Raw genomic sequence first — 27,475 nt, forward strand, 5'->3', positions numbered from 1 at the left:
ATCCCTCCAGGCACTCGTTGCCGTGACATCAAAGGCTAGCTAGCATCACTCGACTGGCTAGCTCCACGTTTTGTTTGCGTCTTTCTACAGCGAGAAAAAAAAACGAATTTAACTCAAGACTTTCTGCCAAAGATGATGAGCACAAACGTGAGAACGTTTCTTCCTCGTCGCCAGTTTTGTTGTATACCACACTGTATTACTTCGACAACTAAAATAAGGACAGGACATGAGACGGGAGTAGCAATTAGGTTAACGTGGGCATTGTTTAATGGGTTTCACAGGAAGAACATTCCAAGCATTTCAACGTAGGTAAGCAAGGGTGGTTACTGGTGCCCTAAAGGGACAAAACTAGAATATCAATACACAACAGTCCCTGTAACACCTAACGATTTTGCAATTGTTTTAGATGCCATTCCCTCAGATGTTGCTCTGTTATTCAGGAAAGTGTCAAAGACCTGACCCCCAGAGCTTACCTTCTATTGACCCTGTTGACTCATCAGTAGGAAAGATTTGTTTCTCTTTTGGTCCATTCAATAACAGAGCGATACGAACCTTGTTTCAGCAGGATATTGTATCATGCCTTATTGGAATGGATTTATTGATAATATCTGTTGGAAAAAAGTTTGGATGTTGACACACACACATACCTACTTGTTAACCATATTAAGGAAGTTTCCTTTAAAATTATTCATAAATATTATCCTGCCAACCACTATATGAAGAAGTTTAAGGAAAACATCAACTCAAATTGCTCCTTTTGTAATGACAGCCCAGAAACAGTGTTGGATCTTTTTTTGGCATTGTATTCATGTAAGAAAACTGTGGCAAGACATCAGTAGATTTATAATTGAACATATTTATGAAGATTTTACACTATTGTGGAGCGATGTACTCTTGGATTCTTTACATACGATAGAAATAAGATGAACATTTTTATGTAATTCATTTCATTATTCTTTTGGCCAAATTTCATATACACAAATGCAAATTTACAAACAAAAAAACACTTTCTTACCCTACAAAAAGAAATTGAACTGTATCTTAAGACAATTAAATACTCTACTAACAAAAAGGCTGTTAGAATTATGAGTATGTATGTTCATTAAGGTCCTTGTGTAATTGTAATGTGATATTGTAACCCCTAGCTCGATTGTCCATTGTATATAATCTATATATACCTGTGTTCCCTCATGTACTTTCTGTATTGATTTGTTGTTAATAAAATATATTTTTTAAAGACACTATTTCCATACTTTAGGGCCCATAATGCAATTCTTCAAGAAATGGGCGTGGATCCACATCGTTTTCAGATTTCAAGAAAATGGCGGAAAATATGCAACCAAAATCCAACAGCGGATACAAATCCATTGCTTTAACTAATTATGACAACAAAATGTTGAGAAATGTAATAAAGTAATGACTTTTCCAATAAGTTACCTTACACGCTGACAATTTGTTAGCTACGCTGTCCTTACGAACCACATAGCATATCATTACAGCAGTATGAACAGGCGTTGTGCCGAAAATCGTTCATTGCTGCGACTTGCTTGCTAGAACTTGAGATTTCTGCTCTTCACTTCGTTGTCAGTTTAGTCTACATTTCATTGATCTTAGCAGAAGTAGCAGAAAGCATTTTTGTCTGCAGTTTTCGGTTTGGCTATTTGTTTCAAGTGTATGTGGCGGTTCTAGCTTGTATGGCGCCCTGGGCGGCCGCCATTGTCGCCCATACCTAAATCCGCAAATGATTTTGTAGTCTATAAATACATATCTTAGCCAAAATTCGTCATCTCTCCCATGTCTCATTCGACTAGTATTTTTGAAAGTGTAAGGATAATAATTCAGCCATAGTAATAAAATGTTTATTGCTTGCTAGCATGTTACTCCGTCCACTATGTTTAATATAACACACATACATTCATTATTACTTTCGGATGCCTATCCTGACGTGAAGTTTGTTCTATAGAAGGTATTTGACTCTGATGTGTGCCACAGAAAGTATTTGACTCCAGCCACAAAATTAAGGAAATTAGAAGGGGAGGGGGAGGGGGGATTCTGGCAGGGCGAGATTTTCGGCACAACACCTGTATGTTAGCTACCTAACGTTAGTTGGCTACTTATACATCAAACTTGCCAGTATATTAACTATAGGCCATCTAACTACCCAACGTTTATTGACTTAATTATTCCATTCTTAGCTAAATTGTATTATCGTTGTGCGTTCTCAATGAACGTTGGGTGCTTTCGTAAATTCGCTCTGGCTATCTACTCCGATTGTGTACCAGTCCAGAGCACAGAATAATGCATTTACGAGTGCTCAACAGCGGTTGAATATGGCAGACAAAAAAAGCATCATTAAATTGTTGCCACCAACGCTTTGGACAACATAAAAACTGCCTAACCAGCTCTGCTATGGCGAGTAAAATGGTCAGAGTGGTCACTCTCATTTGTGTCTGGAAGTAGCTAGCCAACATTAGCATGGTGTCAATATGCCTTGTCCATTGTTATTCTGGTTAGTGTTTATTGGCTTATTTCACTGTAGAGCCTCTAGCCCTGCTCATTAGATCTTATCAAACCTTTCAGTTCCACCACCCACACATGCGATGACATCACCTGGTTTCAATGATGTTTCTAGAGACAATTTCTCTCTCATCATCACTCAATGCCTAGGTTTACCTCCACTGTATTCACATCCTACCATACCTTTGGCTGTACATTATACCTTGAAGCTATTTTATCGCCCCCAGAAACCTCCTTTTACTCTCTGTTCCAGACGTCCTAGACAACCAATTCTCATAGCTTTTAGCTGTACCCTTATCCTACTCCTCTGTTCCTCTGGCCCTGCAGTGCCTAGCTCCACTCCTATTCCCCAGACGCTCTCTTTTGATGACTTCTGTAACCGTAATAGCCTTGGTTTCATGCATGTTAACATTAGAAGCCTACTCCCTAAATTTGTTTTATTCACTGCTTTAGCACACTCTGCCAACCCGGATGTCCTAGCTGTATCGGAATCCTGGCTTAGGAAGACCACCAAAAACTCTGAAATCTCCATCCCTAACTACAACATCTTCAGACAAGATAGAACGACCAAAGGGGGCAGTGTTGCAATCTACTGCAGAGATAGCCTGAAGAGTTATATCCAGGTCTGTACCCAAACAAATTGAACCTCTACTTTTAAAAATCCACCTCTCTAAAAGCATATCTCTCACAGTTGCCGCCTGCTATAGACCACCCTCTGCCCCCAGCTGTGCTCTGGACACCATATGTGAACGGATTGCCCCCCATCTATCTTCAGAGCTTGTGCTGCTAGGTGACCTAAACTGGGACATGCTTAACACCCCAGCCATCCTACAATCTAAGCTTGATGCCCTCAATCTCACAAAAATGATCAATGAACCTACCAGGTAGCACCCCAAAGCCGTAAACACGGGCACCCTCATAGATATCATCCTAACCAACTTGCCCTCTAAATACACTTCTGCTGCTTTCAACCATGATTTGCAGCGATCACTGCCTCATTGCCTGCATCCGTAATGGGTCAGTGGTCAAACGACCTCCACTCATCACTGTCAAATGCTCCCTGAAACACTTCAGCGAGCAGCCCTTTCTAATCGACCTGGCCCGGGTATCCTGGAAGGATATTGACCTCATCCCGTTAGTAGAGGATGCCTGTTTTTTTTTTTTAAATGCCTACCTCACTATCTTAAATAAGCATACCCCATTCAAGAAATTTAGAACCAGGAACAGATATAGCCCTTGGTTCTCTGCAGACCTGACTGCCCTTAACCAACACAAAAACATCTTATGACGTTCTGCATTAGCATCGAACAGCCCCCGTGATATGCAACTTTTCAGGGAAGTTAGAAACCAATATACACAGGCAGTTAGAAAAGCCAAGGCTAGCTTTTTCAAGCAGAAATTTGCTTCCTGCTACACAAACTCAAAAATGTTCTGGGACACTGTAAAGTCCATGGAGAATAAGAACACCTCCTCCCAGCTGCCCACTGCACTGAGGAGAGGAAACTCTGTCAACACCGATAAATCCACTATAATTGAGAATTCCAATAAGCATTTTTCTACAGCTGCCCATGCTTTCCAACTGGCTACCCTACCCCGGTCAACAGCACTGCACCCCCCACAGCAACTCGCCCAAGCCTTCCCGATTTCTGATAGAGTTCAGTGTGTCAAATCGGAGGGCCTGTTGTCCGGGCCTCTGGCAGTCTATATGGGGGTGCCACAGGGTTCAATTCTTGGGCCGACTCTCTTCTTTGTATACATCAATGATGTCGCTCTTGCTGCTGGTGAGTCTCGGATCCACCTCTACGCAGACGACACCATTCTGTATACTTCTGGCCCTTCTTTGAACACTGTATTAACAACCCTCCAGACGAGCTTCAATGCCATACAACTCTCCTTCCGTGGCCTCCAACTGCTCTTAAATACAAGTAAAACTAAATGCATGCTTTTCAACCGATCACTGCCTGCACCTGCTCGCCCGTCCAGCATCACTACTCTGGACGGTTCGGACTTAGAATATGTGGACAACTACAAATACCTAGGTGTCTGGTTAGACTGTAAACTCTCCTTCCAGACTCACATCAAAAATCTCCAATCCAAAGTTAAATCTAGAATTGGCTTCCTTCTCAACAAAGCATCCTTCACTCATGCTGCCTAACAAACTCTCGTAAAACTGACCATCCTACCGATCTTCGACTTTGGCGATGTCATTTACAAAATAGTCTCCACTAACCTACTCATTAATTTGGATGCAGTCTATCACAGTGCCATCCGTTTTGTCACCAAAGCCCCATATACTACCCACCACTGCGACCTGTACGCTCTCGTCGGCTGGCCCTCGCTTCATACTCGTCGCCAAACCCACTGGCTCGAGGTCATCTACAAGACCCTGCTCGGTAAAGTCCCTCCTTATCTCAGCTCGCTGGTCACCATAGCAGCACCCACCTGTAGCATGCGCTCCAGCAGGTATATCTCTCTGGTCACCCCCAAAACCAATTCCTCCTTTGGCCGCATCTCCTTCCAGTTCTCTGCTGCCAAGACTGGAATGAACTACAAAAATCTCTAAAACTGGAAACACTTATCTTCCTAACTAGCTTTAAGCACCAGCTGTCAGAGCAGCTCACAGATTACTGCACCTGTACATAGCCCATTTATAATTTAGCCCAAACAACTACCTCTTCCCCTACGGTATTTATTTTGCTCCTTTGCACACCATTCTTTCTATTTCTACTTTGCACATTCTTTCACTGCAAATCTACCTTTTCAGTGTTTTACTTGCTATATTGTATTTACTTCGCGCCCATGGCCTTTTTTTTGCCTTTACCTCCCTTATCTCACCTCATTTGCTCACATTGTATATAGACTTATTTTTCAATTTTATTATTGACTGTATGCTTGTTTTACTCCATGTGTAACTCTGTGTTGTTGTATGTGTCGAACTGCTTTGCTTTATCTTGGCCAGGTCGCAATTGTAAATGAGAACTTGTTCTCAACTCGCCTACCTGGTAAAATAAAGGTGAAAAAAATGGTGCTTGACTGCCGTTGTAAGGTCAGAACGCTCAAACCCTACTCCTCCGGCCGAGCGTCCCGTGTGCGCTCCGAGAGCGAAACGCTCTGACTTTACAAACGGACAATGACAACGCTCTGAATTTACAAGCGGACTCTGGCACTCAAGGTTGGATTTAAGAACACACCCGAAGTCGTAAAATGTCTAACTAGTAATTTGTTACGCTAACTAGCTAGCAAGAGGTTGCATAGCAACAGCATCAACTTCCGGTAGACCGGCGAAGAACTAGTACACTCAACTGAAAGGATACTGTTCCGTTTACAGTACACTAAAATTAACTTATAGTATGTAGTATATACTCATTAAATATGTAGAATACAGTATGTTAGTATGGGTATTCGAACACGGCGCCAGTGATCAACTCCTGCAGCATGTTTTGTAGTTGTCATGGTAACAATTTACTAGTTCCGTCAACAAAATCGCCGGAGAGACTCCTCGTCAAGGTCCATGAAACAGTTGGGAAACTTGATGGGATGCAGGACAAATAGAAGTATCTGGCTGGGAAGAAGCTTGTTTTGTATCCAAGTATGTTGGCCAGTCAGACTAGAAATAAACCACAATGTCGCGAGTTTACGGGACCAACACCTCATTCAGTGGCTGTGGTAAGTTCAGCACAAACTCTGTGGCTAGTTAACGTTAGTATCCTAGCTAGTAAGAAACCTACCGCAAGCTAACGTTAGCTAGCTGACGTTAATACGCGTCACTACATGTTGTACATTGCTAAACAAACGTATTGTTTTGTAAAATTAGAGAGTAAGCATATCTAGCAATTATTTTTCAAATGTTTTTTTTCCTGACTGGTGAGGAAAACTGGCCCCTAGTTGTACTGTAGCCAGATAGATTCCCGTGTGACAGTTCTGTACAATGTTTTAGTTAAAGCAAATAACTACAGTAGGGCCTGGAGTTTTCCTTGGACAGGTCACTTGGTCAGGAGAATCTGCTGCCTCCCAAAAACATAATTACTAAACCCTCACCAACCTTTTCCAGAGGGCAAGGTTCCCATCATCCAAGCCTCCAGACTACCTCATCCTGGAGAGAAGGAAACAGGAGGAGGCCCGGGACAAGGCGTTGGAGTTCACCAAGTACCAGAACACCTGTGACCTTAAGACGCGCTGGGAGAAGAACTCTGACCGGCGCATTGTGTTGGGAACCATTGAGAGACGGGTCAAAGATGCCATTGGGCAGTATCAGATGACCATCAATGAGAGGAGGGATAGGTCTGTGACAAATCTTTCGGTTGAGTTCCCATAACAGCTGATCATATTTTTCTAATAGAGGTATTTCAATTGCTCCATGTCTGTCTATCACTCCTGTCTCCCTTAGACTGCATGATATGTTGGAGGCAGAGGAGAAGGAACTGCTGAGAGAAATGGAGACCAAGAAGGAGACAGTACTGGAGAGACAAGCCAAGATGCGAGAGAGAGCCAGGTTACTGCGAGAGAGGAGGGAGAGTGAAAGACTAAGTGTGGTTGAAGACAAGCTTGAACAGCTATTCAGGTAGAGAGAACACCTAAAGGGAGGTTCTACAAGACAATGTTGCAGCTTTCTTTTCTATGTGTGTGTTCAAAATTCTATACAAATATATTTTTTAAATGGACCAATTTCAGAGAGCAGAGTGAGGAGCTCCGGACTGAACAGACTCGGCGCAGGCAGGACGAAATTTGCACAGAGCGGGCTGCGCAGCTATGTACACGGCAGGTGACGCAGCGGCAGAAAGAGGAGGAGGAGCAGCTCTTTGCTCAGCTGTGGGAGAGCGACCGGCGAGCCAAGGAGGATCGGGAGGGCCAGGATGCGCAGAGGCAACGCCAGAGTAACTTGCAGCAGCTGGTCTACCTGCGCGTCCAGATAGAGGCTGCCGAGCAGCAGAGAGAACAGGCCAAGCAGCTCAAAGAGGAAGAGGCCCTGCTACTGGTAGGCGAATTCAGCCTGTAACTGAGATGCTTCTCTCTGTGTCTGTGTGGGTTTCTGCTTTGTGATCACTAATTGAGCCCTCTCTGTTCTTCTCTGTGTGTGTCCAAGAGGGAGCAGAGAGAGATGCTGCATCTGGAGGAGCAGAGAGCGCACCGTCATAAGCTCCAGGGTCAGGAGAACCGGCGAAGGCTGCTCGACCACTCTCTGAGGCTGAAGATGAAGCGCCAGGCCAGGGAGCAGCAGGACGAGCTGGCCCTGGACATGAGCATGCTCGAGCAGCTGCTGACGGAGGAGAGAGATGAGAAACAGGGCAAGGTCACTAGGAAGGTGGGAAAGTGGAGTCGTATTAGCATGTTAAATTACCACATTGTCACTATTTGGCACACAAAGAAATCTTATGAAACTACAAGAGGCAGGTGATAACTGACTGAGCGTGTGTGTACCACAGCTTGAACTGCGAGAGGAGCAGAGTAGGTACCAGCAGTACCTGGCCGATCAGCTTGAGGAGCAGAAGAGACAGGAGGTGGAGACAGAGAAGCTGATCGAGGCAGAGCTAAAGCAGACCTGGGCCCGGAGGGCAGAGCAGTTTCACAAAGAGAAACAAGCCAGGGATAGGCTGATGAAGGATGTGATGGACACACGCCGCCTGCAGATCCAGGAGAAATGTAAGAAAGCGGAAGAGAAGGAATCAGATCTGTCACTTGGGCAGGTCCTCTGTGACAGTGCAGTTGATTTACAGTTTACAATTAATCGTTTATATCACTAGTCATATTTTAAATGGGATGTGCTTGTGTATTTGTGCTTCTTCTTTAGTGGATTTGAACAAGCAGAAACAGGCTCAATTGGCCGAGGAGAGAGACGAGCTAAACAAAACCATACAGGAGAACAAACTGCTGGATGAGAGAGAGAAAACTCGGTATGCATAGTGTGATCAAAGATTCTGACATGCGTCCTCTCACAGAAATACACAATAATTTTACCCTTTTTCACACACAGCAGAAGTCTTCACAATTAATACATATCTCTGCTTTCCTCTCCCAGTCTGAGACAGGGCTGTCAGGAGTTCCAGGCAGACCTGCTGGCCCAGATGATGTACCAGCAGCAGTTGCGTGATGAGGGGAGATCTCAGACAGAGCAGGAGCACCAGCAAGGCCTGGTCTACCAGGAGCAGTACAACAGGAAGATGCAGGAGATCCTCTCCAGGCCTACCTCACACACCAGGGCTGTCCACCCCTTCAGGAGAACCTCTTCCACTAACCCACAGGGACAGTTTAGCTTGGAGTAACCTAGCATGTGAAGTAAAGCAAATGCATTTATGGCCTGGCTCGACAGGGAACACATACTTTCGTAATTCAGACAACATACACAAAAACGAATCTCTAAAAATCATACACACACAAAAACGAATCTCTAAAAATCATACACCCACACGCCTGACCCTGTCTTACCTCACAAACATACATCTCCGGCAAGTGCTTTATGTGTAATCCTCTTAAGACAAATCTGAAATTAGCTGTCCCAAGTTTCTCAGAAAATGGCTAATGGATATTAAATGCAAATAAAATAAGTTTAATAATATTTTTTATTTCAGAAAATGTTTCCATTTTCTCCATGGCAGAGTGCTATATTGCAAACATTGATGGAGGATTTCCCCAGGAACAAAGCTGTTCATATTTTGTTCAGTAGGTAGCACAATTTCAGGAACTCTTTATGAGCACGTTGTTGGTATATTAAATGTACCTAATTTAAGGATAAGTCGATTTTCAATTGAATAATATTACTGTGGAGGTGGAGGCCTGCCTGCATACACTTCAAGAAAGCAGTGTCTTTCTGGATTTCATTGCAATGTAATGTAATATCACGTGATGGCAAACATAACGTTGTTGGATAATACAGGGATAAAGTCTGAAATACATTGTGTCATGAGCATAAGTTGCTTTCTCTGGATATAGTTACAGCAAGTGAAGGCAGAGAAAGATACAAGAAAAACTATCTTGTCGAGTGTGAAAGTGTGTGTGTGTGTGTGTGACATTTAAGATAATGCATCATGTGCTATATAAATCTACCAAGCGAAAATGAGATGTGCCTGTATTTAGCATGTTTAAATAAGGCATGATTTAGTGGTGCCAAAAACAAGAATTGGGCTAAAAGCTTATTGTATCACCCAACTCGACTAACTGGATTTTAGTGTCATACTGCCATTAAGTCTATTATGCTTAGACTCATCGCATGGCACATACCTGTAGGTAGTTGAGCAGGTGGTAGGAATTCAGTGGTTAGTCTGGCTGAGTTACCAGAACAGGTTGTTAGTGGCATGTCAAAGCATTGAGTCCTATTATCTCAGTGTCATTTCCCAAAGCAACCCATGGTGTTAGCCCCAACGTTAGGACCACCTGCTGTGGAATGAGGCATACACAACTCTCCAAACGGATTGCTGTGGGAAATATTTCACAAGCACTAACTGAGTAATCTCTATCCTCTTTGTAACCGACTGTTTTAGGCCCATTTCATAATAACACAAACCCTTTTCCTTACAAACCCTTTTACTTATCTGTGCTAGTTATCAATACTACTGTAGTTCAATGTGACCTTCAGTGGAATGTATACAGTACAAATTGTAGAATGTTGAAAAATAATTGTGTATTCTTGTACAAGGCATGGATTGACATTTGGAAACCAAATGAGCAAATAGCACATTACTAGTCATTTTCCTTGTGACCTGTTCCATCTGTGATCTCTGTTCTCTTTATTTAAAAATATATATATATATTTCACATTTATTTAACCAGGTAGGTTAGTTGAGAACAAGTTCTCATTTGCAACTGCGACCTGGCCAAAATAAAGCAAAGCAATTCGACACATATGGAATAAACAAAACATACAGTCAATAATACAGTAGAAAAAAAGAAAAGAAAAAGTCCATGTACAGTGAGTGCAAATGAGGTAAGATAAGGGAGTTAAGGCAATAAATAGGCCATGGTGGCGAAGTAATTACAATATAGAAATTAAACACTGGAATGGTAGATGTGCAGAAGATGAATGTGCAAGTAGAGATACTGGGGTGCAAAGGAAGATAAATACATAAATACAGTATGGGGATGAGGTAGATTGATGGGCTTATTACATATGGGCTATGTACAGGTGCAGTGATCTGTGAGCTGCTCTGACAGCTGGTGCTTAAAGCTAGTGAGGGAGATATGAGTCTCCAGCTTCAGTGATTTTTGCAGCTCGTTCCAGTCATTGGCAGCAGAATTGGAAGGAAAGGCGACCAAAGGAGGAATTGGCTTTGTGGGTGGCCAGTGAGATATACCTGCTGTAGTGTGTGCTACGAGTGGGTGCTGCTATGGTGATCAGTGAGCTGAGATAAGGTGGGGCTTTAATTAAAAAATAATACTTTTAATGGGTGGAATGTATTTTGACTGTGCCTGCATACTTTTCAGATTCCATATAGCAGCCTGGTAGGTGAAGTCAATCAACACCCCATACCTGCAGAAGGAGTGGTTTGGGAGTGTAGTCATGGCATGATATTGGAATGGATTTTTTTCTTCTTTCAAGCCTGCATCTTCTGCTAAGGCTAAGGCTTAAATAGCCTACTGATAATAATGTCTTGAGAACAGTATGATCTGGAACATGGAATAATCACAGCTACCTCTGAATAGAGTAGCAGAATCTTCTACTACATACAGTATCTAAGGACTATAAGGCCATAATGAAAAGGCAAGTGAAGGAACATAGCAACATAATGAAGAGACAAGAGGGGAAGATTGACCATGAACTTTACTGCAAGGTAACATACTACTGCTGTAGACCTACAGTGCATGTTGTATTTTGTGATATTGTTGATCATAGTGGGACTAAATGCGGAACAGGATGTATAAATGATGCTGTGTTTTCTAAAGTCTAATTTCCCAAAATATTGTAACCCTGCAGCTGTCATGGACATAAAACTTCAAATTTTAAGCATTACATTTTTATAGGCTTCAGGTACCAGCCTAGTTCCTGTCACAGATTGTACTACTACAATCAAAGATAACACTCTGACGTGTTAATGCTTGCCTTGAACTAAGATACTAGGTCCACTGAGTTCAGGAAATCATAGTAATTGATTATCCATACCTTTGCTTTTCAGAATGATTTTGTGGGGTGGAGCAAAAAGTTGCGTTCATTTCATTAAGATTCCCAAAATGTGCCAAGATAAATCATATAATAGCCATACATATAGGCGTATATTAGAAGTTTTCAACTTAACATTATGACCTAAACCCATAATTGGACCTACCCCTCCACAGTCCACCATGGTATCGCCACTGTAATGTTCGTTCTAATTTAGAGCTGGAATAAAATTGTAGTGCGCTGATGAGCCAGTTGGGGTCTCGTGCGGTACAGCCTGAGCTATTGCCAGTCAACATGACTTGAGTCCATGGATACGACGGGGAGGATCTAAAGGGAAGCTATTGATAAACTATTTATAGTTTATGTATTTGCACTTATAACCTACTGGGGCTGGCTACCCATATCCAGTCGTCATTCGTTTGCGTTTTTCATTATTGAGTAATATAAGGGGGATCAAGCAAAACTGAGTTGTTACGCAACTCATCCACGTGAAGACACCTGCGGTTCGTGACCAGGAAAGGGGTCGGAAGTGACTAACATATTTAACTCAACCCTGGACGACGACACTCGGGAATATGACGACGAATTAAACTTCTAATTAGATGAAAAAACTTTACGGGATTATCAACAATCATGAGATATTGTCATTTATAAAACGCTGCAGTTACTTTTCAGTTTTCGTTGATAGTGTTGGACCATGTCCGTAAACGAGTTATATTCAAAGGTGAGTGATTTGTAGAGTAATTGATTCTTTATATACACTTCTTTCTCCAGTCCAGGTCCTTTTGTTATTGCATAATTATTGTGGCAACCTCTTGGGCCACCACATCTAAAGAGGGTGTAATTGTAGAATTCGCCATTGTAGCCAGTTTCCTGCTTGGATGGCATGTATTTTAATGCAGGCGTAATGACAAGTGTTCAGGAAGAAATCGAGCGCCAGCCATCCCAGTTCTGCTGGCTCGGATGTCATTGCAGCTTGTCTGACAGGTGCACGAGCAAGTTTAGTTTCGGTCTGGTATCGGTGTTCGGTTGTAGTTTACTGTTGTCTTCTAGCCTTGTGAGCTACTGCTGGACCTAGTTGTGGCCATAATAGTAAAATCATACATTTTCAATACTGACTAGTCTTAAGATAAAATAATTTATATTATCTTTATTAAAGGATAGTGAGTCAAAGCATTCATAATCTGATTGTACAGTATCTCCCTGGCGACAGTGAGTTTTGAACATGGGATAGATAATTGCAAACAAATTATACTGAAACTGCTTTGTGAAGAGGGTCAAAAGAGGCGTTTTAATCATGGATTGATTGAATATTCTATTTCTGGTGGGAACATGCTTTATGCAGTAACACAGGCTTGTGCCCAATCCTCAAAAAGGGCTTTAGTTTTTGATATACCCCTACCCGAGGTATAACAAAGCACAACCATTTTTTTCCCCCCATATCTCGAAGGTCTCTCATATATGAAATGGATGGTTGTACAAAAATATATAAAAAGGCAGCAGACTGCTTGGCATGGCAACTTCAAGTATGTATTCCAAGTCACAAGCCTCTGAGGATCAATGAGGCAACTGGGAGGCTCCAACAACAGGAAAGATAATCTAACCCTGGACTCTGACACGTCTTCCTAGCTCTACAACTTGCCCCCACTGTGGTATAACTTGCACCTCCAGGATTGGGCTCTTAAATCACCTCCTTATCATTTAGAAGTGAGCTTTGATTCATTGCTAGTCTAATATGTCTGCCTGAATCTAACATGACCTTTTGCTGGCTCACTGCATTTCTGATGTTTATTGGGATGTTCTGGTGCACTCTTATCCTGTTTGGTTTGAGCTGACACATTGCTTCTTCCAGACTTTCATGTCCACCATCCTGGCCATCTGCCTTGGAGTTGCTGTATATCTCGACTTGGTGACAGTTATGGTGTATGGGGAGGATGCAACCACACATAAACAAGCTCATAAGGCAGGTGTTCACTACAATGAACCGACACAACCTGACACTCATTGACAAGAAATGCCATAAACCTATTGGGCCTTCACATGCCATCCTGGATCTCCCAGAACTGTCCATGATAGGCCCAATCCACTATCAGTCCTTCCCTCATGTAGTTACCTGAGACAGACACACCATGGAACTGGACTGCCACATGTCAGGAGGCCATTCAACAGCAAAAATGCCATCTGGACATTGCTGGCGTTCATTGTCCTCATATGTACCTACTGTATTTGGCTACCAACCATGGCTGGCCAAGCCATGTGATACTTGAACTGTACTCACTTGTGAAGAATGGCCTTTTATGCTGTGGTGAATCATGTTTTGGTCTGGGAAATCCCAACATCCCTATAAGGACATATGTCATTTATGGCAAATGAGGAACCTTAGGATGGTAAAACTTGCTGTATGTGATCGTTTATGGTGGCTGGGGATTGACTATGAGAGTGGTCTTTGTGGGTCATGCTTAGTCTGCTCCACCTGCAACCCTTTTACTGTCCATCAAATCCCAGGGATCGTCTTCAAATGTATGTGTGTGTGGAGCTGTGCTATGTCCCTCACAACCAATGCTTCTTAGTCGTAGTCTATGTGGTGCAGCGGTCTAAGACACGGCATCTCAGTGCAAGAGGCGTCACTACAGTACCTGGTTCGAATCCATGCTGTATCACATCTGGCCTTGATTGGGAGTTCCATAGGGCGGCGAACAATTGGCCCAGCGTCATCCAGGTTAGGGTTTGGCTGGGGTAGGCTGTCATTGTAAATAACAATGTGTTCTTAACTGACTTGCCTAGTTAAAGGTTAAATAAGTTTAAAAAAATAGCTACACTCTAACTGACCTCTAAATATAAGTCACCCTCACAGGTTCTGCCATTCTACATCTCCTGCTTGTTGCGCCCCAGTCGCTAATCAATGCCAACCACCCACAGATAATATCGGCAAAATTATCATCCTACCTGACTTCCAAAGGAATATAAAGAAATATGTAGGACTTGACCTGCAGGACATTTTGCCACATTCAACATATAAAAAACCACACCCACAGGCCAATTAGGCATTGGAAAGATCTAAAGGCAAGTCTGTTTTTGACAGCTCTTTCACAGACTTTCCTTTACAACCAGACAACCAACCATTCCACTACTGGTGTATCCCCAGCAACATTCAGGCTGGGATAAAATTCCAGTTAGTCAATGGGATGTTGGCCTTCTAGGCAGAGTTGCAAAGAAAAAGCCAGATCTCAGACTGGCCAATAAAAAGATTAAGATGGGCAAAAGAACAGACACTGGACAGAGGAACTACAGCATCCTGTAGTCGCCTCTTCACTGTTGATGTTGAGACTGGTGTTTTGTGGGTACTATTTAATGAAGCTGCCAGTTGAGGACTTGTGAGGCGTCTGTTTCTCAAAGTAGACACTCTAATGTACTTGTCCTCTTGCTCAGTTGTGCACCGGGGCCTCCCACTCCTCTTTCTATTCTGTATAGAGACATTTTGAGCCTGTAATCGAACCAACAAATGCTGATACTGCAGATACTCAAAGGCCAGTTTTATTGCTTCTTTAATCAGACAACAGTTTTCAGCTGTGCTAACATAATTGCAAAAGGGTTTCTAATGATCAATTAGCCTTTTAAAATTATAAACTTGGATTAGCTAACACAACGTGCCATTGGAACACAGGAGTGATGGTTGCTGATAATGGGCCTCTGTATGCCTATGTAGATATTTTTTTTAAAGCAGCTGTTTCCAATTACAATAGTCATTTACAACATTAACAATGTCTACACTGTTTCTGATCAATTTCATGTTATTTTAATGGACAACATTTTTTGTTTTTCTTTCAAAAACAAGGACATTTCTAAGTGACCCCAAACTTTTGAACAGTAGTGTATACACTACTAGAGTAGCTGACTGTTTTATTACGGTTGCTTTCCTGTTACTTGGTTACGATACTGTGTGATGTGTGTGTTGTGAAAGCTTGTTATTATATTTTAAGATTTTGCCCCTTGTTGATATGAGATTAAAACATGAACACACATTGTGACTATTCAAACACAACAGAGGCATGACAGTGCCACTCATTGTCCTTGATATGCCAAGAGCCTTATGAAACCATTTCAAAGACAGAATAACACAATCAAAATGAGCAAGAGCTATTTATATGCAGGCTAAGGTGTTTGAGGGTAATCAACATGTTGGCCATGTTGAATTCAGAATACAATTGATTCAGAATTAGGAATGAGGGTTGTAAACAATTGTGAATAAATGCCTCCCATTTACAAAATTCATATTTACAGGTGACTTAACCTTGATCAAATGTTATTATGGCAGCCATAATTAGATTTTTGGATTTGAGGCAAAATATAATCTGTGATTGCCCCTTTGACCTAATTGCAATCCTTTAAGGAACCTTGGACCCCAAAAGTTTGTATATTGATGTTTGTTGTTTTCCTTAGAGCCAATTACAAAAGCCACAACATCAAAGAATGTGTAACTGTATGTCTTTTTTCAGGCAGGACCATACAGCACTGAATGAGTGCAAATTTGACTTGGAAAATGTTCCCTTGAACAGCTACCAAAACGTGAAGTTTCATAAATATTTGTATATCTGATATTGCCGTCTATTGTATCTCTGTGTGTTTACAGGTTGACATTTTACAAGATGCTTTAACATATGCTAATGTTTGTTTCGGTATGTAGGGCAGATAATTGTCTCCTTCTATTCCAAATTCTAGCAATATCAGAGTTTGCAGTACTGGGTTACATGAGTCCCGTCCCCCCCCCCCCCCCCCCCGCCGCCGCCAGGCAGGCATTATTCTTTACTGTTTGAGTTAAGGTGATGTCACAACATCTATCAATTTAACCACTTTTGCTATACAATATTTGTATACAACCATCCATTTCATATATTTATAGGAGACCTTTAGAGATATGGAAAAATGTGGTTGTTTTGTTATACCTTGGGTAGGGTTATGTAAAACATTTTGGGGGCCTTGTCACTAGCCTATTTTCCAGTACTTGGGGGCCCACCGTTGAATGAACATGCAACAATAACTTGAACGGACACCATTACACACATTACAGACAATTGATGGGTTACTGGCCTACTCTGACATAGATTGTTGTGTAAAATTAGTACTTTGAATTTTGTTCCAATTGTTATGTGTTGATTAACCTAGAAGATTTGTGTACACCACTGGAATGACTCATTTCAGGAAGAAACCTAGCCCAATGAAAGACACTAACTGCCTTCAGCGCCTAGTGACGATAGTGTCTTCTGGCCGGGGGAGTTTTTTAAGAGCCCTGATGCTTGCTCTAAATATTAACACTCATCGCTTGCAGCACAGTTTTGGAAACATGAGGAACGTGTCTTTCATATCAGTGAGAAATAATAATATTTTTTTTAAAAAGGGTTAGAGTTCCCACATGGCCATATTTCCATGTTACAGTGCTTGTTTACGGGAAAACAGACGGAAGACTACCTGCGCTAATTAGCTATCTGCGTCTCTGAACACCTGTGTGCAAATGGAAGACAGACGCCACAAACGTGTTGTCACTGATAAATACTGTCGGTTGCAACTGTGTTAACAGTGTACAGTTAGTGTGTTTTGCATTTGTGAAATTATTTTGATGTGATATGAAAGTAAAGGGATTTATTTTTTTAGAACCGTACCGATATCGATTCACTTTTAAATGGAGTATTTGACTGTTTTGGCTGCCAGAGCCAATTCACCTTTTAAACAGAACATGTAAGGTCCTTGGACTATAAGGAGTAACATTAGGCTCCTTTAGTCTAGAAGAAACCTAGCCAAACTATTGAGAAAGAGATGTCTTTTGAAGTGTGGAGTTATACATTGCAGGTGTTATTGGCTAGAGAACAGAATCAGGTTACACACATTATTTGTCACTAATCCTCCATGACTCAAAATCTAGTTTCACATTCCTCTGCAGAAATGACAAAAAACAAAGCTGCATTGTTGTTTATTTTCGAACTCTTGCATTTAGTTTAGGTGTTCCCTTTACTCAACTTTTGACTTGTTGAGTGAATGGCTGTTACAGTTCTCTGTCCAAACATATTGTTCTATTTATTTACTAGTTACTTCCCTCTGTCTCTCATTTGTTTACTCAGGGACAGACCAGTCAAACTTTGTCCCGTGAATAATTAACTTAGTCTGACAGATGTCAAACCTTTTTCTTGATGTTTTCTTTTGTGTATCGTTAGTAAAAATAGGACTTGTGACATCATTGTAAAACACTAAAGACACACCTGTAGGCATTGTCATCTTGAGTATTTCTCCTCTCTAGTCATTCCTGCTCGGTGCTTTCATCCGTGACCTTTTACCTTGCATTGTGTGACATCTCTATGAAATATTCTACCCTGTCTGTGAATTATATTGTATAAGAAGATTCTTTATGTCATAATTCTGTCTCGCTGGGCCAGTTCAAAGTCTTCTGATTAGGAATCCATTTAGCTTTTAGATTTAGTTTTGATATTGGATTGCAGTACAGTAACAGTCCTCAAATTGCAATCCTCAGTTAATAAGCTATTATCCTCCTGGTCCATCCTACTCACACTCTCTGCAGCCCCCAACATGAAGCCCAGTAATCCAGAATAAAGACAAATCCTACGGTTCCATCTGTTTTGTGATCAACGGCTGTACCAGCTGGCACACAGATTCTTTTTTAGCTTACTATGTTGTGGTCAAAACACAGACGACACATGCTGAATCTATCTACTATCTACCTTGCATTATGTACATAACCTGTAGATGTTGTGATGTCATTGCAGACCTATAGTAATTAGGCTTTCCCTCTGACTGTGTGTTTGGTCTGCTGGTGGAATGTTGTTTCTTTGTGTTTAGTCAGGCTGTGGGCCTTCTAGAGCGGGATTATTTGGAGTCGCCATTAACCCCTTCCAGTTTGGGCCTTGGAGTGAATTTAGCCTAAACCTGCCCTCTATTCAGAGTTTTTAGTGGATTCCCAAATCATGACAAATACCTACAGTTGAAGTCGGAAGTTTACATACACTTTTGCCAAATACATTTGAACTCAGTTTTTCACAATTCCTGACATTTAATCCTTGTAAAGATTCCCTGTTTTAGGTCAGTTAGGATCACCACTTTATTTTAAGAATGTGTAATGTCAGAATAATAGTAGAGAATTATTTATTTCAGCTTTTATTTCTTTCATCACATTCCCAGTGGGTCAGAAGTTTACATACACTCAATTAGTATTTTGTAGCATTGCCTTTAAATTGTTTAACTTGGGTCAAGCGTTTTAGGTAGCCTTCCACAAGCTTCCCACAATACGTTGTGTGAATTTTGGCCCATTCCTCCTGACAGAGCTGGTGTAACTGAGTCAGGTTAGTAGGCCTCCTTGCTCGCACACGCTTTTTCAGTTCTGCCCACAAATGTTCCATAGGATTGAGGTCAGGGCTTTGTGATGGCCATTCCAATACCCTGACTTTGTTGTCCTTAAGCCATTTTGCCACAACTTTGGAAGTATGCTTGGGGTCATTGTCCATTTGGAAGACCAATTTGCAACCAAGCTTTAACTTCCTGACTGATGTCTTGAGATATAGCTTCAAATTATCCATTTCATTTTCCTTCCTCCTGATGCCATCTATTTTGTGAAGTGCACCAGTCCCTCCTGCAGCAAAACACCCCCACAACATGATGCTGCCACCCCCGTGCTTCACGGTTGGGATGGTGTTCTTCGGCTCGCAAGCCTCCCCCATTTTCCTCCAAACATAGCGATGGTCATTATGGCCAAACAGTTATATTTTTGTTTCATCAGACCAGAGGACATTTCTCCAAAAAGTACGATCTTTGTCCCCATGAGCAGTTGCAAACCGTAGCCGTGGCTTCTTCCTTGCTGAGCGGCCTTTCAGGTTATGTCGATATAGGACTTGTTTTACTGTGGATATAGATACTTTTGTACCTGTTTCCTCCAGCGTCTTCACAAGGTCCTTTGCTATTGTTCTGGGATTGATTTGCACTTTTCAAACCAAAGTACGTTAATCTGTAGGAGACTGAACGCGTTTCCTTCCTGAGCGGTATGACGGCTGCGTAGGTCCATGGAGTTTATACTTGCGTACTATTGTTTGTACAGATGAACGTGGTACCTTCAGGCGTTTGAAAATTGCTCCCAAGGATGAACCAGTCTTGTGGAGGTCTGCAATTCTTTTTCTGAGGTCTTGGCTGATTTCTTTAGATTTTCCCATGATGTCATTAAAGAGGCACTGAGTTTGAAGGTAGGCCTTGAAATGCATCCACAGAGACACCTCCAATTGACTCAAATGATGCCAATTAGCCTATCAGAAGCTTCTAAAGCATGACATCATTTTCTGGAATTTCCAAGCTGTTTAAAGGCACAGTCAACTTAGTGTATGTAAACTTCTGACCCACTGGAATTGTGATACAGTGAAATAATCGATCTGTAAACAATTGTTGGAAAAATGACTTTTCATGCACAAAGTAGATGTCCTAACCTACTTGCCAAAACTTTAGTTTGTTAACAAGAAATTTGTGAAGTGGTTGAAAAACGGGTTTTAATGACTCCAACCTAAGTGTATGTAAACTTCCGACTTGAACTGTATGTGTTAATGTGGGCCTCAGGAATGTTATTTCTCAATTGCTTGTATCCCAGCCTATTGGTAGGCCTATGTTTTTCCCATTTATCATTGCAATATTTGAGTTGTTTGAACTCGCACCTCCCCACTTAATGTAGCAGTATTGACAGGTGCTTGTTGTTAAATGGCAGGAGTCAGCTAATGTTAAACATCTCCATTGCAAGATGTCAGGTGATGCTGTAATTCTACTCCATACATTGTTTATTAGACATGCCAGTGCAGTACTTTCCTTTCATAAACAGGTAATCGGGTGATGTCAGTGAGCCACTTTCAGCGCCAACATATAAGTTATCTTGCAGGCTATTCTAAAAGTTTTTTCCATACATGCCCAAACAGACATTTCTTTACTCCAGACCCCAGTGTCCTAAACTCCTAAATTATACGCTTGGCTACTGTATGTAAGAGTAGGACTGAAACACGGACCCTGTATCGTAGCTGAAGGGAAGTTAACTGTAAAAATGTAAGGCACAAAAACAGAGGAAGAAAATTGTACCATGAAGCAGGAAGTTGCTGTGATTCTCAGGAGTACAGCACATAGAGAAGCTGGTAAACAACAACCTTGGTTCTTCAGGGAATTGAGCTTAAAGCCAGGTGTGTGTCTGTGTGTTTGGTATGTGTGTTCCTCTCCCTGGGGATATATTGTCCCTCATAGGGCTTGTAACTGTAACATTACTCAGAAGCTTCACAGTAGAGTTGCTTGCCAGCCCACAAATGTCTGTCAGGAAGATACTAGTTGCATATAGCCTCAATGTCATATGTAGGCTATTCTAAAAGGGCTCGATTCTGACTTGAGATACTGTAAGTAGACTTAACAGTGTTTGACATAAGTCCATGTTAAGTCAACTCAAGTCAGAATAGGGCCCAAAGTGATTAGCATTTAGTTTTGTGGTCAAATGCTACTGAAAAGGGTGACTGGTTTTTAACACCACATCTTTTGCATCATCAAGCATATCTCTTGATAATTCTCTGCAGCTAGTCTGTTGCTTAGGAAAATGTGTCATGTCCTTTTGTACAACAAAGCACTCCAGGAAAACCTTTATTCCACCTGCCTGCCTCATGATCATGATCATTTTTCCCCTAACACCTAAACGTTTCTCCTTGCTTCTGTCTTTAGAGCAGGTGTAATTAGCGCTCTCTTTTTCCGATAAACAGACAGGTCAAAGTTCCTGGAGGAAGGGATTATGGACGTGACTTCCTATTGGCTACAGGCAGCAGGTTTTCACCTGACGCAGTAATAATAGTCCTTGTGCTGACTGACACGCACATCCTAGCAGGGCGAGGCAATGGTAGCACTGGAGCGGAAGGATAGAACACCTGTACAGTAGCTAGCTCCATTCTCAGGGTTTGCATTTTACCTGTGTGTATTTACTTCAGCAGTTTATAAAGGGACTTTTACTGAAACCTGAGAGTAGTCTCTTCAGGTTAACCTCGTTTTCTCTCCTCTTGACCCTTCACCAATTTATCCTATAGATAAGAAGAGGATAACTTTTCACCAACTGTTATAAAACCCATTAATAGTTCATAAAAATGACAATGGAGATTGAGGAAAAAATATTCTTTGCCTAAAAATTTGAGCCAACAGCTAAAAGGTTAGCCTAGCTGTAATTTGATTTCATTTTTTAATAATTGCGATTGTTTGTAATAATATGGCCCACGAAACTTTTCAATGTTCTAGTCAGTGGATTAGTGGAACGTAAACGCCCCACAATGACAAAGCAAAAACAGTTTTTTTGTAGATTTATTTTTGCTGATTTATTACATATTTTTCCTACAACTTGATTGGAGTTCACCTGGGGTAAATTCAATTGATTGGACATGATTTGGAATGGCACACACCTCTCTATATCAGGTCCCAAAGTTGACAGTGCATGTCAGAGCAAAAACCAAGCCATGAGGGCAAAATAATTGTCCGTAGAGCTCAGAGACAGGATTGTGTCGAGGCACAGATCTTGGGGACCTTCAAGGCTGCAGAAATGTTTTGGTACCCTTCCCCAGAACACTGGCACCCATCATACATAAATGGAAGAAGTTTGGAACCACCAAGACACTTCCTAGGGCTGGCCGCCCGGCCAAACTGAGCAGTGTCGGGAGAAGGGCCTTGGTCAGTGATGTGACCAAGAAACCGATGGTCACTATGACAGAGTTTGTCTATGGAGATGGGAGAACCTTCCCTTAGGACAACCATCTCTGCAGTGCTCCACCGATCAGGCCTTTATGGTAGAGTGGCCAGACGGAAGCCACTCCTTTAGTAAAAAGCACATCACAGCCCGCTTGGAGTTTCCCAAAATGCACCATGAGAGTCAGACCATGAGAAACAAGATTCTCTGGTCTGATGAAACCAAGATTGAACTCTGGCCTGAAAACCAATTGTCACGTCTGGAGGAAACCTGGCCCCGTCCCTACGGTGAAACATGGTGGTGGCAGCATCATGCTGTGGGGATGTTTTTCAGCGGCTGGGACTGGGAGACTAGTAAGGATTGAGGGAAAGATTAATGAAGGAAAGTACAGAGATCTGGGGCAAAGGTTCACCTTCCAACAGGACAACCACCCTACGCATACGGCCAAGACAATGCAGGGTTGGACTTCGGAACAAGTCTTTGAATATCCTTGAGTGGCCCAGCCAGAGCCTGGACTTGAACCCGATCAAACATCTCTGAAAAGACCTGAAAATAGTTGTGGAGCGATGCTCCCCATCCAACCTGACAGAGCTTGAGAGGATCTGCAGAAAATAATTGGAGAAACTCTCCAAATACAGGTGTGCCAAGCTTGTGGTGTCATACTCAATAAGGCTGTAATTGCTGCCAAGGTGCTTCAACAAAGTACCAAATAAAGGGTCTGAATACTTATGTAAATGTTATGTTTCAGTTTTTATGTTGAATAAAATTGCTAAAATTTCTAAACCTATTTTTGAATTGTCATTATGGGGTATTTGTGTGTAGTTTGATGGGGGAAAAAAACGATTATTATCAATGTTATAATAAAGCTGTAACATAACAAAATGTCTATGGTCTGAATACTTTATGAATGCACTGTATATAACATTATATTGGTTGCAAGAATTTTGTATAATAATTCAAATAAAAAATGTGAAGTTTTAAATCTGGCATCGTTTTGTGCACCGATGTCCTGTGCCAGTTTATCCACTACATTTTTTACCACTACATCACTGGTTATGCTAGTGTTATAACCTCATGAGTTTAATCAGTCTTGTTGTAGGTTGGTTGACTGACGTGGATACGGGTAGTATAAGAAAGGCAAGGCGATTTTAAGACATTACGCAACAGCAGGACTTCAGCAGGGTCATGGGGGAAACCGGTAATGTAACTTTTTCCTCTGACGTTATTTTCGTCTCCCTTATTTCCCTACTCGTCCCTCCTGCCACCCTTACAGGTGTACTTCCACTAACTCCCCCAGACCTGTCTGGATGCTTGTTTTATGTCTCCTTTCTTTACATTAGTAGTATTTGGTTGGACTACTAATATAATGTTGCCTCTTCTCACTGTTATAAATCAGATGCCTGAACTCTGATCTATGGCTATCGATTAGATTTCCTTCTCTTATGTTCTACATATTTGACACAGAGCATAGGGTACTACCCCTATGACAATTCTGTCAGTCCATGGCACACACACACACACTAAAGACTGATTCTCAATGTTTCCTTGTCAAGATCATAAACATCCCTGTGTAACTCCTTTGTGTCTTGTCAGCCCATCTGCAAAGCAAGCAGGACCAACACTAAGCCTGATTGAATTGACCCAATGCAGTGGCCGATGGTAATAAAAAATAAATAAAGCAATTTCATTAGGTCTGTTGGAAAGTGTGATGGTGTGATCAGAGGGGGAGAAAGAGGCAGGGAGTGAGCGAGAGTAGGGCTCAGTTAGTTAGTAGTCAAAGCCAGTACTAAGTGAATTTAGGCTCATTATACCCTGTCATTACTGATCCTGTCTTTTGTACTCAACAATGAGGAATGGCATCACTTTTTTTTGATGATCATGGTCGACATGGTTAGTCTTCTAAATAGCACTGATTTGAACAAAAAGGACAATATTACTCACAACAACAGCTGTCGGTGTACAGCAAATGTCACCCATTGTCTCTTAATGTGCTTATATCCAATACCTGTACGGTAGTCAAAGCATTACCTGTCTGTGACTATTGTCCATCAGAAGGGACATGGAGATGCGGTCTTGGCTATTGTATCTTTCCCAGTATAAATTATAGTGGCACGTTGGCCATGTAATGTTAATGTCTCCTGTTATTTTGGCTGATGTCTGACTGCACAATCCCAACTTTTTTTGCTGAGCAAACTGCTTCTTTGTGATTGAATTCTGATGAACTGTACCTGTCATTATAGAACTGTGGCCTATGATGCAGCACAAACTGCAAATCATGTCAGTTCCATTATCAAAGACATAAGGTCCTATTTGATAAAAATCGGGAACCATATTTCTTGGATAATGAGGGAATAACTTTCTGCCCAGCGAAGAAGCATTTTTTTGAAGTTTACTTTCTTTTCACAGTGGGATGGTTAGGATTGGATGAGAGGAGTGTAGAGGTAAACACTCCGCTGAGTGTCATTGAACTTGGCTTTTGAAACATGCTAGGGGCTCATTTCATTATGATCAGAGTCTTCACTAAAGTTTCATAGCAGAACAGACTCAATTCAAATGGCTGCCTCAAAAATATATATTTTTTAAATAAGGTCACATTCATCAACAATATATAATTGCAGATATCTGTAATGTAGTCTACTCTCTCTGAACACCACCACACTATCCTATCAAATCACAATTTGTCACATGCTTTTTGTAAACAACGGGTGTAGACTTAACAGTAAAATGCTTACTTACTGGCCCTTCCCAACAACGCAGAGAGAAAAATAATAAAGATAACACAAGGAATAAATACACAATGAGTAGGAAACATGATTGATAATACGCTGTAGCAGCAGTGTGTGATGAGTCAAAGAGTTGGTTCAAAGGGGGGTCAATGCACATAGTTGCAATTTGGTTAACTATTTAGCAGTCTTATGGCTTGGGAGTAGAAGCTGTTCAGAGTCCTGTTGGTTCCAGACTTGGTGCATCGGTGCCGCTTGCCGTTCGGTAGCAGAGAGAACAGTCAATGGTGGCTGGAGTCTTTGACCATATTTAGGGCCTCCCTCTGACACCGCCTTGTATAGAGGTTCTAGATGGCAGTGGGGCTCAGCCCAAGTGATGTACTGGGGCTTACGCACTACCCTCAGTAGCGCCTTGCGGTCGGATGCCAAGCAGTTGCCATACAAAGCAGTTATGCAGCCAGGCAAGATGCTCTCAATGGTGCCGCTGTAGAACCTTTTGAGGATCTGAGGGCCCATGCAAATTATTTTAATCTGTGGGTCGGTATGTGAATTGTAGTTGGTCCAGGGTGTCTGGGATGATGGTGTTGATGTGAGCAACGACCAGCCTTTCAAAGTATTTAATCGCTACGTATGTGAGTGCTACAGGGCAAAAGTAATTTAGACTGGTTACCTTGGCGTTCTTGGGCAGAGGAACAATGGTGGTCTGCTTGAAACATGTAGGTATTACAGACCGGGTCAGCGAGAGGTTGAAAATGTCAGTGAAGACAATTTCCATTTTCGCTGGCATGCTCGGAGTACGTGTCCTGGTAATCCATCTGGCCCCGCAGCCTTCTGAATGTTAACTGTTTTAAAGGTCTTACTCACATCCGGAACAACTGGTGCTCCCATTAACTTATTAGTGTCATGTTCTTTGAAAGTGGCAGCTTTAGCCTTTAGCTCAGTTCGAATGTTGCCTGTAATCCATGGCTTCTAGTTGGGATATGTACGTACGGTCACTGTGGGGACAATGTTGTCGATGCACTTATTAATGAGGCTGGTGACTGATGTGGTAAACTCCTCAATGTTGTCGGTAGAACCCAGGAACAAATTTCTGAGCTAGCAAAACCGTCCTGTAGCTTAGCATCTGCTTAATCGGACCACTTCTGTATTGAGCATGTCACTGCCACTTCCTGTTTTGAGTTTTTGCTTGTAAGCGGGAATCAAGGTTAGTTGGTCATCAAGTATTGTGATTCTGATGACTTCTGTGTGAACCACGTCTAAGGACAGGATAGATTGGTTCTGTTTAGGAGGGTGATGTATATGTTTTGACGGCGGAAAGGAGTGGTGTCATGGATCTAGGGGAGGACACTTCAGGATAAATGAGGCTGCTTCATATGCGTTAAGGATTGATGTTTGTTTCCGAAGTGAAGAATGGGTTGGAAAAGTGTGTGTGTGTGTGTGTAGGCTATTGTATGTGTGCTGATGTTTTAGGAGGTGGGTAGGACCAGGTGTAGCATCGCATCAGAACAGAAGTCTTTAGCAAAAAGACTCCTTCACAAAGCGCTCTATCCATCTAGGTTCCACGTTCATTTGGCACTGTCTTATTGTCCTTTCTTCAAACAGTGATTTGCTGAAGTGAGATTGCGCCAGCTGCGCTACTTATAAAGTTCTTTATTTTGGATTTCAACTCAGTTGTTGAAGAGTTTGAAATTTGGAGAATGTTTAGTCACCTCTATGTTTAACCAGAGGCACAGATAGGCTACTAAATAATCCCAGTTGAATCAATGTGGAGAAGGATCTAGCTGTCTTTTGCTCACATTGGCAGAGGAGCTTGGCTTTCCTCCAACTGTGTTTAGTCTATGATGGTACATAATTAAAGATGGTTTGATCAGGACCTAGCAAGAACACTGCCCTCAAACGCCTTAGCACACCATGGGAGAGAGACATGAAAGATTAGGAGAGAAAAATCAACTGCAGAGAGAACACCTGCCCTCACTTTTGTGGCATGGAAATAGATTTTTCGCCAAGTGATTTCCCCTTAGGCTTTTATGTAAGTCTGGCAAGAATTGATTACTTGTATAAATATGTTGGAAAATAATCCTTAATGTTCATGATCTCCTGAATGCTTTAGTTTATGAAACAAACTCAGAATTTTACATTTGAGTGTCAACAAAAAATGTCTTACATCCAGTCAAAGCACCAGGTTTCTTAATAAAGGCGTACACTACTCCTACTCCTCCTCCTCCGGCCTACTGTATGTTAGGCATAGCCTACATACCATAAGTCCGTATGTTTGGCCTGCTTTGTTTATATTGTTTTTTCTGGGTCAATCCATGGGCCGTGGGACATGTAGAGGTCCTTTGTGACGGTAATTGAATGAGACACGGGCAGTCAGAGGGCCAGTCCCCCCCTCAATCTCTAAATGGATTTATAAGG

General features: G+C 41.8%; 2 protein-coding genes across 3 annotated transcripts in view; both read left to right on the forward strand.

Annotated features, from left to right (window-relative positions):
• The first annotated feature begins 6,108 nt into the window (after positions 1 to 6,108).
• Positions 6,109 to 8,884, forward strand: LOC139410000 (cilia and flagella associated protein 53). Its single transcript, XM_071155419.1, has 8 exons — positions 6,109 to 6,183; positions 6,569 to 6,798; positions 6,905 to 7,078; positions 7,189 to 7,492; positions 7,601 to 7,819; positions 7,941 to 8,157; positions 8,306 to 8,408; positions 8,534 to 8,884. Exons 1-8 carry the CDS (start codon positions 6,109 to 6,111, stop codon positions 8,775 to 8,777), a joined length of 1,566 nt encoding a protein of 521 aa, XP_071011520.1. The 3' UTR covers positions 8,778 to 8,884.
• Positions 8,885 to 11,159: 2,275 nt separating this feature from the next.
• Positions 11,160 to 27,475, forward strand: part of LOC139408787 (myosin VB) — an 81,820-nt gene continuing 65,504 nt past the window's right edge. Inside the window, exon 1 of one of the 2 annotated variants that reach the window (XM_071153114.1) lies at positions 11,160 to 11,279. In XM_071153114.1, the coding sequence (XP_071009215.1) occupies positions 11,202 to 11,279 (78 nt within the window). In that variant the 5' untranslated portion in view covers positions 11,160 to 11,201. Of the gene's footprint in view, positions 11,280 to 11,969; positions 12,330 to 27,475 lie in introns of those variants that run through there. The other variant, XM_071153113.1, reaches the window with a different exon arrangement.

This window comes from Oncorhynchus clarkii, chromosome 5 (assembly GCF_045791955.1).
Source record: "Oncorhynchus clarkii lewisi isolate Uvic-CL-2024 chromosome 5, UVic_Ocla_1.0, whole genome shotgun sequence".
Lineage (NCBI taxonomy): Eukaryota > Metazoa > Chordata > Actinopteri > Salmoniformes > Salmonidae > Oncorhynchus > Oncorhynchus clarkii.